Raw genomic sequence first — 13966 nt, forward strand, 5'->3', positions numbered from 1 at the left:
CAAGTCCAGAAGAGTAAAGCCCATCACAGGCTGGACACCAGAGAATCCGCTCAGAAGACTCTCACTGAGTGGATTCCATATATGGAGGAATAATTTTGGGCACCAACTCTTTTTTAAAAAAATATTTTATTTATTTACTTATGTGTACATTTGTCTGTGTGAGGGTGTTGGATCCCCTGCAAGTGGAGTTACAGACAGCTGTGAGCTGCCATGTGGTTGCTGGGAATTGAACCCAGGTCCTCTGGAAGAGCAGCCAGTGCTCTTAACCACTGCGCCATCTCTCCAGCCCAGAGCACCAACTCTTAACTGCTATTTATTTGTGTATGTGTATCTTCCAGTTTGCTTTTCTGCTGCTGTGGTAAAACACTGACCAAAAGCAACTTGGTGTGGGGGGGAAGGAAACATGGTACAGTCCATCATCAGGGAAACTCAAGATGGGTGCCTGGAGGCAGGAACTAAAGCAGAGGCCATGAAGGAACGCTGCTTACTGGCTTGCTCAGCCTGCTTTCTTACACCACCCACGACCACCTGTGCAGGTGTGGCATGGTCTACGGTGGATTGGCACACCCCCATCAGTCGTTAATCAAGAAACAGACACACCCAGGAGCTAATCTGATGGGAACAATACCTCAGCTGAGGTTCTCAGGTGGGTGTCTCTAGTTTGTGTTAAATTGACACAATCCAACCAGTACAGTGCGTTTGTGTACGCAATGTGGATGTCTTCCCCAGTCCCCTCCACCCTACTTCTTAGTGTATTATTTATTTATTGTTGTGTACTCATGCATGTGTGTCATGGCACATGTGTGTCTTTTCCCACTGAGTCGCATCTGTGGCCTAAATGTGTGGTCCAGGCTGGTCTCAACATTGTGAACCTTCTGTCTCTGGCTCTTGCATATTCAACCAGCATTTGCCACTACAACTGGAATATATATATATATTGGTCTTTTGAGACAGGGCTTCTCTGTGTAGCTTTGCACCTTTCCTGGAACTTACTCTGTAGCCCAGGCTGGCCTTGAACTCACAGAGATCCGCCTGCCTCTGCCTCCCGGGTGCTGGGATTAAAGGCGTGTGCCACCACCACCTAGCTTTCATATTTTTTTTTTTTTTTTTTTTTTTTTTTTTTTTGGTTTTTCGAGACAGGGTTTCTCTGTGTAGCTTTGCGCCTTTCCTGGTACTCGCTTTGGAGACCAGGCTGGCCTCGAACTCACAGAGATCCGCCTGCCTCTGCCTCCCGAGTGCTGGGATTAAAGGCATGCGCCACCACCGCCCGGCTAGCTTTCATATTTTTAATTAAAAAATTAAGATTATTAATTTTTTGTGTAGGGCCAGGTATGAATGCCACAGAGCATGTGTGCAGGTCAGAAGACAGCTCTGGGGGCCAGTTCTCTCTATCAACCATGCGGGTCTTGGGGAGTGAACTCAGGTCGTCACACTCAGTAGCAGGTGCCTTTTACCTGCTGAGCCATCTTGATGGCCCCACCTTAATTTCTGAGACAGGGTCCTCATTGAACCCAGATCTTGGTGATATGGCCAGGCTGGTTGGCCAGGGAGCCCTAGAGATCTTCCTGCCTCTATCTCCCCAGTTCTGGGTTTTTAAGTGTGCACCTTTGTCTGGAGAGGTGGCCCAGTAGCTAAGAATAGTGGCTGCCCTTCCAGAGGACCCAGGTTCGATTCCCAGCACTCACATGGTGGCTCATGACCATCCATGACTCCAGTTCCAGGGGATCAGTTGTCTTTTGGCCTCTGTGTACACTGCATGCACATTGTACAGACATACATGTAGGCAAAACATCCCTATACAGTAGATAGACAGACAGACAGACAGATAGTTTAGTCAGGTGGTGGCACACATATTTAATCCCAGCATTTGGGAGGCAGAGGCAGGTGGATCTCTGTGAGTCTGAGGACAGTCAGAGCTACACAGAGAGACCCTGTCTCCAAAAGCCTTGCACCTGGCTGTCTCACATGGGTTCCGGGAGATTGGACTCAGGTCTCCATGCTTCTACAGCTAGCACTTTACTGACCAGGACATCTCTCCAGCCCCTGACAACTATCTTCCAATGTGTCAACAGGACCACTGATGGGAACTGCTGAGAACCCAAGTTTACAGCTCTTTGCTGTTATGACTATGAAGAGAAAGGAATGAATCCAAGGGCCAGGTATTGTGCTGGGGAATTCGAGTGCCCATCTTCCTTAACCATGATGATGTCGCCCTGTGCTAGATGCTCATTAGGTAACCTGTCCAAAGTCCATAGCTCACAGTGTGGCTGGGGCCAACAGTAGGGTCCCACTTAAACTTCTTTGTCCTCCATGGCATGCTACTATAGAAAAGCTCAAGTTTTAAAAACACAGATACTGAGCCTGGCTGGGTGGTACAGGCTGGTCATCCCAATTATTCCTTGTCTCAAAAGTGACCTAGTGTGGTGGCACACACACTCATAATCCCACACCTAGGAGGCAGAAGCAGGATGGCCACACTTTTTAGGCCAGTCAGGTCTACAGAATGACGCCTGCCTCGGCAAAGATAGATAGATGATAGATAGATAGCTAACTAGCTAGATGATAGATGATACATGATAGATAGATAGATAGATAGACAGACAGACAGACAGATAGATAGATAGATAGATACGGATAGACAGATGATAGATAGATAGATAGATAGATAGATAGATAGATAGATAGATAGATAGATAGATAGATACGGATAGATAGATAGATAGATAGATAGATAGATAGATAGATAGATAGATAGATAGATAGATAGATGATAGATTAAAAATTAAAAGAGAGTTGAGGATGTAGCTCAGTGGTAGCGTACTTGCCTAGCATGCATGAAGTTCTAGGCTTCATGTCCAGAACCACTGAACAAGCAACTCCCCAACACATATATCCTGGATTAACAGAAGTTGAATTTTTTTATTTGTGTGTGAAGATTTCTTCCCTTTCATCCTGAGAAGTCTAAGGGCAGTATCTTACCTTTCTTATTTAAAGCAAGAATTTTAAGAGCCCCACTACAAAGCCCTGGCTGGTCTGTAGCTAAGTGTAGACCAGGCTGACTTTGAACTCACCACCTGGCCAGACTTCCTTTAAATCTTCTGAATGTAGAGCCAGCTCCTCCGCAGCCACAACCAGCAGTCAGTGTCCCGCTAGGCAGGCTCACACTATTTCATTTGTTGGTGTCATTTTTGGAAACAGACTCTCAGTATGACACCCAGGTTGGCCTCAGATTCCTAGGCCCGAGCGATCCTCTCAAAAGATGACCTCCTGCTCTCGGGGCCTTGGCTGCATTACAGCTAGAGGCAGAGGCCCATTTACTGGGTACGCGTGCAGGTGTGCACATATGTTGCTAAAATCTCCACTTGACATTCTGTGAGTGCATATTTTAAAATCCAGGGTACTGGCAGGGCATGGTGGCACACACCTTTAACCCCAGCACTCAGATTTCTGTGAGTATGAGGCCAGCCTGGTCGAGAGAGTGAGATCCAGGACAGACTTGGCTACAGAGGGGGACTGTCTCAAAAATAAGCAAGCAAAACCACAAAATACAAGATACTCTCCCCACAGTCTAATTTGTGTGATCCTAAGAGGTGACAGTATGTAAGACATCAGGGACTTTGAGATGCCACTGGGGTGTGTGACTGCCACAGTCCTCTCTGGCACTGCCAACAGATGTGTGTTCTTTGGAGTCCTGGCTTGATAATGATATGGAAGAACTGCGTAGCACCTAGCAGTCAGAACAGGCCCAGACTCGGCCTGCACAGCAGCCTACAGTCACGACGTGTGGCCGCAAAAACCAAAAGAAATGGATTTTTTTTTTTTTTTTTTTTTTTTTTTTGGTTTTTTGAGACAGGGTTTCTCTGTGTAGCTTTGCGCCTTTTCCTGGAACTCACTTGGTAGCCCAGGCTGGCCTCGAACTCACAGAGATCCACCTGGCTCTGCCTCCCGAGTGCTGGGATTAAAGGCGTGCGCCACCACCGCCCGGCTGAAATGGATATTTTTAATCCAGTATTATCCACATAAAGACGTCTTGTGTTTTTGTTGGTTTGTTTTTAAGTGAGCAGTCATACACAACTCAGCCCTTTTGTTCCCGGCGTGGGGAATGGAACCTAGGCTTTGTGCATGCCAGGCAGGCCATCTACACTAAGCTGCACCCCTGGCCTTTATTTGTGCAGCCTTGGCCATCCTAGAACTAGCACTGTAGACCAGGCTGGCTTTGAATTCACAGAGGTCCACCTGCCTCCGCCTCCCGAGTGCTGGGATTAACGACATGTGCTGCCGCCACCGCCCAGCACCTCTGGCTTTTATAATTTCTTTAAAAGATTAAAAATGATTTTTATTTGTGTGTGTGCACACTCCAAAGAAACCAGAAGAGGGTGTTGAATCTCCAGGAGCCAGAGTGACAGGTGGTTCTGAGCTGCCCGATTGTGTGCCGGGGACTGCACTTGGAGATGCTGGAAGCCCAGCACGCTCTTTAACTTCTGGGCCGTCTTTCCAGCACTCGGCACCGCGTTGGCCAGCAGCAGCCACTCTTTCCCTCAGAGCTCAGCCTCTGTGGGCGCTAGGGTAGAGAGGACCAGCCAACAAGCCGTGAGCTACCTTCAGAACCAAATTCCCATCACTTGGGTAGTTCTGGTTATCAAGGCAGCAAGCGTCTCCAGCCCAAGCACCACCCTGTGTGCCTTCCCTTTCAAGGGAATTAAAACAGGGTTTTGGCGGAAGGCGGCCCTAGGGCAGAACAACCCAGAACGGCTGGGGAAGGGCTGGGGTTTCCTGCTCAGACAGTGAAGCTGCTGATCAAAGGGACACCTCTGTCTCCCACAGACAAATGTCTCTTTCGGACATCCTGCCTGGAAACCTGGCCTGCAGACTTGACTTCTCCCAGTCCCGGCACTGAAGGCTGGAGGTGGGCAGCGGGGCCCCAGTGCACCTGTGGGGCAGCTCCATCCCCGGAGCGGTACCTGAGCGCGTCCAGCACGGTCTTGTACGCCTCATTCCGGTGCTTCATGCCCACTAGGCTGGTGGTCCACTGCTGTAGGATACGCTTCTTCTCCACAGCAATGATGTCAATCTCAGTGGTGGCCTGCAGATGGTGGGACACAGACACGGCCAATGGCGGGGGCCACACTCTGCCGCCTGCCTCCCCTCCACCTCAACTTCCCTTTTCTGTTTGTTTGAGACAGGGTCTCTCTGTGTAGCCCTGGCTGTCCTGGAACTCACTCTGTAGACCAGGCTGGCCTCGAACTCACAGAGGTCCGCCTGCCTCTGCTGAGATTAAAGGTATTCACGACCATACCTGGCACCTTTAATGTTTCTTTATCACAAATACACAGAGGGGCAACAGGAAATGGGACGTGGCTTTGAAGAGGCCTGGGTCTTCCATGGGGTCTCCAGGCAGTTTTTAGGGCTCAGTGCTGGGGGCTGAGGAGGAGGACCTTGTCAAATATGACAGGATACCCACTCCACACCAATGCTGAGGCAAGGCCTAGTGGATGTCATGGATGAGGCTGAGGTCACCCAGGCAGGGGAGACCACAGGGCCCACACCCCTGCCCCTGATCAGTTCTTGCCCAGGGAGGAGGTATTTGAGTCGAGAATGCCCAGGGCCTCTAGGAGAGCATTTGGCCTCCTTGTGCTGGGGACCAGGATGCAGAACTAGACTGTGGGACAGGTCGGGGAGGAAGTCCAGAGGGAGAACACGCAGGGTTCGTTCCTGTAGAGGCCAGAGGTCAGCTTGAGGCGTCATTCCTCGGGAGCCATCCACCTGTTTTTCTGAGGCAGTATGTCTCACTGGCCTGGAACAAACTCATCAAGCTAAGCTGTCTGATCAGAAAACCCCAGGGATCTTCGTATTTCTGTCTCCCCAGCGCTGAGATTGCAAGCGTGCCCCATCATGGCCAGATTTTAATACGAGTGCTGGGGATCCAATTCAAGTCCACGTGCTTGAGTGGCTTGGCATTTTATTGCCTCAGCTATCTCTCCTAGCCACAGCCTGGCTTTTTTTAAACACACACACACACACACACACACACACACACACACACACACACACACACATCTTCTCATATCTTGAGAAGCCTTTGGCTCTAGTCAAACTAGACAGCTGGACTCTTCCCTTCCAAAACAAGTCTTGGAGGCTCCCTGAGTTATTATTCAGATAAACCCAAGACTCACTGTGCAGATTTAAAAATGGCGGGTTTTGCTCAGACCTTTGGTTGGAACATACACGCTTGACAATTAGGCTCACAGGCTGGAGAGCGTAGGAGGAACGCCGTCGGGAATCCTCTCTCTTGCCTTCATTACAGCCTACCTTCCGGCCCGCGCCATCCCTGCACTAGGGGCTGTGGACGGTGACTCTCAGGTGGGGTGTCACCTCTGTGCCTGGTCACAGGCCCCAGGATATGACGGGGTCACTGTGACTGGCGTGGCTGCCAGTGGCTTCTACATCTTCCCTTCTACACAGAGTGGGGAGAAGCCACAGCCTGGGAACAGCGCTGCCTATGGTGCTGAATATCGTCACAAAGACTTCAGTCCCCTGAGGGACCACACCAGAGCTTGCTGGCATGGGAGAGGACGCCATTTCTGACTTCCTGGTAGGCCCTGCCACCCACCCGTTGGCCAAAACCAGCCAGTTTTGATGTGTGAGCAGTTTACTGAGTAATTGTGGACACTGCTGGTGGCAGCAGCTTACAGACACGCTGGTGCTGTCCCGTTGAACCTGCCGGGCCAGGTGTAGGTGACAAGGGGGCTTCTCTCTCACTGGCTTTGGAGCTGCTCTTACCTCACTCACTGCCTTCCTTAGGATCCGAGTGTCCTCAGCCTGGGACATGTACTGAGCCGAAAACAGGGAGATGTTTTCTTCCAGCTGGTGCGCCCTTTCGGTGAGCTGGTCCACAAACAGATCCTGACAAAAAGAGAGTGGCCATGAGGAGCTGTTCACAGCTGAGGACAGTCCTCCGCCAGTGTGGCGAGACTGAGCTCTTCCCGTGGAACGGCGATGGTTTCACGGTTACCTGCTTTTTCTTCTCTATCTCAGCACGCATCTTCTCTGTCTCGGTCTTCTTCACCACCTGCTTCATCACAAGGATGTCATCACGCACGTCCTGGTCTATGTTCTGCATGTAGAAGAGGTGCAGAGCCAGGCTCTCCAGCTCCTTCTGCAGGGCTGCCACTGTGGAAAGGGAGGCTGTCCAGCACTGCCCGTGGGACCCTTGGGACAGCACTCTTCCCTGGACCCTCCTTTGAGAAGGAACTGGAGACTCTTGTAACCCTGGCTGCCTGGAACTGGCCTTGTGGACCAGGCTGCCTGGAACTGGCAGAGATCAGCCTGCTTCTACCTCACAAGTGTTGGGATTAAAGAATTGTGACACCAAGCCTGGATGGAGACAAATTCTTTGTGATTTTTGAGGTGGAGTCTGTTCTATATCCCAGGCTGGCCTCAAACTACTGGTCCTCCTGCCTCCACCAAATTCCCAGTGCTACGATTACAGGCATATGCTACCGTATCTACACTGGGGACCGTGTGTGCGTGCGTGCGTGTGTGTGTGTGTGTGTGTGTGTGTGTGTGTGTGTGCCCATGTGTTCACTTGTGTAGAACCTAGAGATGGAGGCCAGTTGTCTTTCTCTGTCACTCTCTATCTTATTGGTTTTTTAATTTTTTCTTCTTCTTATTTTATGTGTACGGATGCTATGCCTGCATGTATCTCTCTGTCTCTGTGTCTGTTTCTCTGTGTGTGTGTATACCATCTACATGCCTGGTGCCCTCCTAGGCCAGAAGAGGGCACTAGATTTCCTAGAACTGGATTCCTAGACAGTTGTGAGCTGCCACATGGGTGCTGGGAATTGAATCTGGGTCCTTTGCAAGAGCAGCCAGTGCTCTTAACTGCTGAGCCATCTCTCAGTCCCCACCTTATTGTTTAACAAGATCTCTCACAGAATCTGGAGCCGCCTGATTTGGCGAGATGACTAGCAAGCCCTCAGATCTTCCTGGATCCCTCTCCCAGTACTACAAGTGGACCCAACTGTACCCAACCTCTAGGTGGGTACCTGACATCCAGACTCAGATCCTCAGGCTTGGAGAGACAGCACCTCACCCACTGAGCTCTATTCCCAGCCCCAGCATAACCTATAAACTACAAAGACCTACACTCTGCTGCAGAAGAATTTCTAATACAATTGAAGGGCAAAAAGGAGCAAGAACACAGAAGCAATCAAATGTGGTAGTGCAGGTAGGTCTACAATCCCAGCACTCAGGAAGCAGAGGCTGGCCACGAGTTCTGGGCCAGCCAGAGCAACATAGAGAGACCATATCTCAGAAAAGTATGTGTATCTATTTATATACACACATTCCATACCCACAAATCACCACACGCCCATCTCCTGGCACATTCAGAGAATGGTGTTGGACAAGGCCATCGCACAGGTTTCTCACCAGTTAAAAGGGAGGCACCCTGGGCACAGCACGCAGGTTGAGCTCCACAGAAGCCCACGCACACAGACCCACGGGGGTGCTGCTGCAAGGGGGAGGCTGCATCTCGGGCAGGGCCTCCAGGAGGAAGTGCAAAGCCACAGTGCCTTGCTAAGGATCCCCTTAGCAAAAGTCAAGGGGACTGTGTGAGGCCGGAATGACCACGTACTGAGGAAGCTACACTTCAGTCCACATTTGTTTGCTCCGGCTGGGGATTAGCTCGGTGGTAAGCACCTGCTCAGCATGTTTAGGGCCCTAGGTTCCACCTGCAGCTCTGCAAAAACAAGTAAGTAAATATCAGCGGTTATAAAAATGTATAAATAAATAACCACTGATAAATACATAAAATTTATCAGCGGTTAAGAGCACTTAGTGCTCTTGCAGAGGACCTGGGTTCAGTTCCCAGCACCAACGTGGCAGGTCACAACTCCCCGTAACTCCAGTTCCAGGGGAACCCAATATCCTTTTCTCATTTCTATGGGTCCCAGGTATGCACATGGTGCATGCACACACATACATGCAGGTAAAACATGCATACACAAGGCAGGCACAGTGCACTTGCAGGAGGCAGAGGCAGAGGCAGGCAGAGTTCCACTAATTGAGGCCATCCAGGTCTACATAATAAGTCCTAGGCCAGCCAGGGCTACACAGTAAGATCCTGTCTCAAAACAAAACCAAACCACCCATACTCATAAAATAGAAATAAATCTTTTTAAAAGTAAGAACATTTGCCACTCTCGGCACAGTCGGATGCCTCCTCCTCTAGCTGCTGGTGTTTTCTTTGTTGTGGGTTTCAGTCATTTGCCTGCGGAGAACCTGGTGCAGTTTTCCTCCTGCATCTGGGGTTTCACTTTTGTTGAACCCGTGGGGTCACCACCGTCAGCACGGCGTGGGAGATTTTCACCGTGACACCTTTAGTGTTTCTTCTGTTCTCCCTGTCTGTCTTCTGCCCGCTTGAAGGAGCTCAGAGTTCCCTGGGTTCCCACTCTTCTCTCCTGTCTTTTCTCCTCTGATTTATCTGGGGGCAGTTTCTGTTCAGTGAGCCTGGCTGTTTCAGCCCTCAGCTATGAGTTCATGAAGTGAAAATGGTGGGTGGAGACAGGGCACACGTGACCTGGGGGCAGGTGCCACCTGACCACGCCTCGTAATGTGGCTTCGTCTGAGCACAAGGTCTTTAGAGAGGCTATCAGGACTAAGTGTGGCCTCTATGGTGGTCTAGGCTTGTCTGAAGAGGAGATCAGGACACAGGAACACCACACGGGAACATGGAGAGAAAACTCTGCCCAACCCTGGAGAGAGGGGCCTGGGAGGACACAGTCCCGACCACCCTGCCCGGAGGTAAACGTCTGTGGATGAAGCAGCCTCCTCGTCCTGGAACTCAGCGCGGCAGCTGAAGCAGGCTACCCCCTTCACACCCGAGCAAGCAAGGAAGAAGCAAGCACGCTTCCCTAAGCACGCCAAGGTCAACTTGTCTTTGCCAGGTGAGTGACCAAGTCAATATTTCAATTATTCTTCTAAATTTTCATTCCTTCGAGTATTAGTGAACATAAATTGGTTTCATAGTTTAACTGCCAGGTACCCATTTTCCTTCTCCGGGGAGCTTGCTTCTCTCCTGGGGTGTCTGTCTTTCGTTGGCTGGCTCATGAAAGTGAAGAGAGTACCTTGTGTCGTAAAAGCACAGTGGGCAGAATTCTTGCATGGTTCCCCTGGCTTTGCCCCTCAGCGTTACTTTACAGTTTACTATAGCAACAGGAAGAAAAAGTGGTGGCCCAGCCCTTCAGGGAGCTTTTCAAGGGAGAGAAGCCCGTTTACACTGTGAGCCGTGGCAGACGGGAGCCTGGCAGCATGAGGCTTCTGGCTCCATGGCTACGGGGCCTCACGGCAGGTGTGTGGCAGGGCTGGGCAGGCAATGTGTGCCTTCAGCATGCGCCAGGGTCTACGGTGATGGCAAGTGGGGCCTTGAGTTTAAATGCCATGTTCTGTCTTGGTTGTTTTGATTTGGAGGTGCTTAGGGTAAGCAGGGAGAGGTTCTTGATAAACACTATGGGTTGAAGACACCCCCAAGCGACAATTGCTGGGAACCTGATGCCCAGTGCAGCAGTGCAGGGGGCTGGGGGCAGATGGGACGTGCCCAGTTCACACAGCTCCACCCGGGCTGTGGTGGATCAGCCGAGCGTGCCAGAGGATGTGAGCCTGCGTGCCTTTCTCCTGTTCTCTCTCCTCTCCGCCCTTCAGCCATTAGATGCTGTATCACGAGACATATGTTGGTCCCTCCATACTGGACATCTTGTTCTCCAGAATCGTGTGACAGATGGTTGGTAGAATGCTCTCCTGGTATGCATGAAGGCCCTGGGTTTGATCCCCAGCGTTACATACACCAGGTGAAGTGGCACACACATGTGAGACCAGCACAGAGGTAGAAGCAGTAGGATCAGGAGTTCAAGGCCAGCCTGGGCTACATGACACACTGACTCCAAAAATAAAAAAAACAAACAGCAAGATACTGTTTGTTACCAGTGCCCCAGTGGGATTCTGTTATAGAAACTTCCTAACAGAAACCCGGATTCCCTACCTGCATCCCTCAGGGTTCAAAAGACATCGTCTGGGACAGACACCCGGCACAGCACCTGCTTTCTCCCCTTTACCTTCAGGACATTTTGCTATTACTTTAGCAACAGAGCTGACAAAGAAAGTTGGAAACATCAAAATACACCAAGAATGAAGAACTAACTACTGGCGCCTCAGAGGGTCACAGCTCACCGTCCACTACATCCTCTGTTGTCTACTCGGTGAGGGCGGTGTGAGCCTTCAGTGGGGACACTGCATATGACATGCACAGCCCCCCCCCCCGCCCATTCATGGAATCCCAAGCTACCTGGTTTCCTGCTCAGCTGTCCCCCAGACCCTTTGGCTGCTGCTGTTGGGTTTGGGGCTTTGCCCTGGTCCCTCTTGGGCCAGCAGCATGGCCTCTCCCACCTCTGAGCTCCACACACCTGTTCTGCATGCTCTGGATTCATCTTTTGGACCGCCACAGCACCTCCACACTTGCGTGTTCGAGTCTCTACACCTGACCCATTAGGCTCAGCCTTTGCTGCTCTACCCAGTGAGGGGCCTTTTGTGGCACTGCTGGGTCTTCCTTTCCTAAAAACGGTGGGAACCCTTCCTAGACATGTAATTGCTTTGCTGGTGTCTTCGACAAAACGTGAACACACACTTAGGGGACAGCCATGGGAGGGGTGGCCCTGGGTCTCGGGGTGCACGGGACGCCTTACATTTCCTTCGCTCCTCGTTGGCAGCTGCGCAGGTCTTGATGTAGAGGGCCCGGGCGGCCTGGAGCTCCTCCTCCTTCCGCCTCCTCTCACACGCAGCCAGCGAGTGCCGGTCATGACTCTTCTCCAGCTGCATCTGCAGGCGGGCCAGGTGCTGCTGGACTCCGTAGAGGTTCACGCCCAGCTCCTGCCTCTGGACTCGGGTTTGCTTGGTGGCCACATCCTGTACCAGAGAAAGAAAGAGGGTTGAGGAAGGTCCATGGGTGCCCACCAGGCTGGGAGGAAGACAGGAACCCATACGCACCAGCTCTTGGATGTCCAGTCTCAGTTTGTCCATCTGCCGGTTGAGGTAGCTCTTCAGGGCCTCCTGGAATCTGATCATCAGGGGCTAAGACAAGAGAAAACCACAAGCAGCTTGTCACTCTCAATGCCCTAAGCAGTGCTCCACCTAGGGGTCCAGTGGCTGGCTAGCACTGGCTCTCTCTCTCTCTCTCTCTCTCTCTCTCTCTCTCTCTCTCTCTCTCTCTCTGTGGGGGTGGGAATGGAAGGGTCGGGGGTGGGGGTGGTATGGGCAGACATAAATGATTTCTCAACGCAGGCTCTTACAGTGGAAGTCACAAGTTCCGGGCACTTCCTGGCCCATGCCATGCCAGACACTGCAGAGATTTGGCTGAAGGGCTGGTGAGCTGCTGGGGGGGCGGGCGGTCAGTCCAGACTGACCAGGGGACAGTAGGGGTGATAAGCAGCAGCCATCACAGTGTCAAATGGGGCTCAGAGGATTTGCCAAGTGCGACCTGGGCTCCTTCTGAGCTCCCCGGAGCACTGCCGCTCTCCAAATGTGGCACTCAAATCAAATCTGCCCTTCTCTCGTGTTGCGGGTCTGGGACAAGGACCCTCGGTGTGATTGCCACAGTTAAGGTAACAAGTTAAGAGGAAGTGATGTGACCTCTGCCTCCTTCCAGCATCCTGCATAGTCTGGATGTCTTTTTGGTTGTCAGGACAAAGAAGTGGGTAGAGGCCAAAGATTTGGATCAATGTCCTATAGCGTCCAGACTCCTTACAAAGGACAGTCAGTCCTCAACAAACAAACAAACAAACACACAAAAACAAAGAAACAAACAAAATGCAGTAGAGTCAAGGGCGGTACCCTGGTTGTTTTTTTGTCAATTTGACACATGCTAGCCATCTGAGAAGAGGGAACCTTAATTGAGCAAATGTCCCCATCAGACTGGCCTGTACGCAAGCCTGGGGACTTTTTCTTGATCAGTGATTGATGTGGGAGGGCTCAGCCCACAGGGAACGGTGCCACCCCTGAGCAGCTGGTTCTGGGGTGTTTAAGAAAGAAAACTGAAGCCGGGCGGTGGTGGCGCAAGCCTTTAATCCCAGCACTCAGGAGGCAGAGGCAGGCGGATCTCTGTGAGTTTGAGGCCAGCCTGGTCTACAGAGTGAGATCCAGAACAGGCACCAAAACTACACAGAGAAACCCTGTCTCGAAAAAACAACAACAAAAAAAAAAAGAAAGAAAAAGAAAAAGAAAGAAAGAGAGAAAGAAAGAAAGAAAAGAAACTGAGCAAGCCATGGTGAGCAAGCCAGTAAGGAGCACTGCTCCATGGCCTCTGCCCAGTCCCTGCCTCCTGGTTCCTGCCTTGAGTTCCTGTGCCAGTTTCCTTTCATCCTGGACTATGACGGTCAGCAGAAATAAACCCATTCCTCCCCAGGTTGATTTTATCATGGTGTTTCTCTCAGGAACAGAAAATGAACCAAGACAGCCGGGAAACAAAGTAGGAGGCCTAACCAACGCACAGCGAGCCCAGGAGGGCAAACAGCATTGGGTGGGAGGGTGGGCAGGCGGATGCAGAAGAGGGTCCAGGTGATGTCCCCCATGCACAAGGCAAAAGCAAAACCCGAGGACATGTTCTTACATGGTCTGGGTCCAGAACCACCAGTTGGGAGCCCTCGTCATCTGCCTCTTCACTCCCTTCGGACGCTGCTCTTTCCATCAGGGTCTCTTCCTCAGGGCTGAGGGGCCGGACATGGTCTTGAAACTGTATCCGGGTTTCTTCCCGGGGGCCAGGTGGGGGTTGCGCTGTAATAACAGTCCAGGAGAGACAGCAAGAGCCACTGAGGCTTGATTGCTGTGTTCTGGGGGAGTGGACATCAAGGTCCCACCCTCACAGGACGTATTGAAAATAGAAAGGAGAGCCTTCCAGTGCAGAGTTCTCAGGCTTAAC

The 13966-nt window shown here is 51.3% G+C and overlaps 1 protein-coding gene and 2 long non-coding RNA genes across 4 annotated transcripts in view; 2 read left to right on the forward strand and 1 right to left on the reverse strand.

Annotated features, from left to right (window-relative positions):
* Ccdc40 (coiled-coil domain containing 40) overlaps positions 1-13966 on the reverse strand; it is a 43631-nt gene that overhangs the window by 17541 nt on the left and 12124 nt on the right. For both annotated transcript variants that reach the window (XM_052757694.1, XM_052757693.1), the window contains exons 5-10: positions 13658-13821; positions 12040-12123; positions 11739-11958; positions 7013-7170; positions 6781-6903; positions 4962-5083 (exon numbers count right to left, since the gene is read on the reverse strand). In XM_052757694.1, coding sequence (XP_052613654.1) covers positions 4962-5083; positions 6781-6903; positions 7013-7170; positions 11739-11958; positions 12040-12123; positions 13658-13821 — 871 coding nt within the window. The remainder of the gene's footprint in view (positions 1-4961; positions 5084-6780; positions 6904-7012; positions 7171-11738; positions 11959-12039; positions 12124-13657; positions 13822-13966) is intronic.
* LOC128122279 (uncharacterized) lies at positions 4-4955 on the forward strand. The gene is made up of 3 exons (XR_008222384.1): positions 4-646; positions 2073-2159; positions 4825-4955. It is a non-coding gene; the product is annotated as an uncharacterized LOC128122279 (long non-coding RNA).
* On the forward strand, positions 7179-11196 carry LOC128122281 (uncharacterized). The gene is made up of 2 exons (XR_008222386.1): positions 7179-9947; positions 10702-11196. It is a non-coding gene; the product is annotated as an uncharacterized LOC128122281 (long non-coding RNA).

This window comes from Peromyscus californicus, unplaced genomic scaffold (assembly GCF_007827085.1).
Source record: "Peromyscus californicus insignis strain IS unplaced genomic scaffold, ASM782708v3 Scaffold_3__1_contigs__length_106647218, whole genome shotgun sequence".
NCBI classification, from domain to species: Eukaryota; Metazoa; Chordata; class Mammalia; order Rodentia; family Cricetidae; genus Peromyscus; species Peromyscus californicus.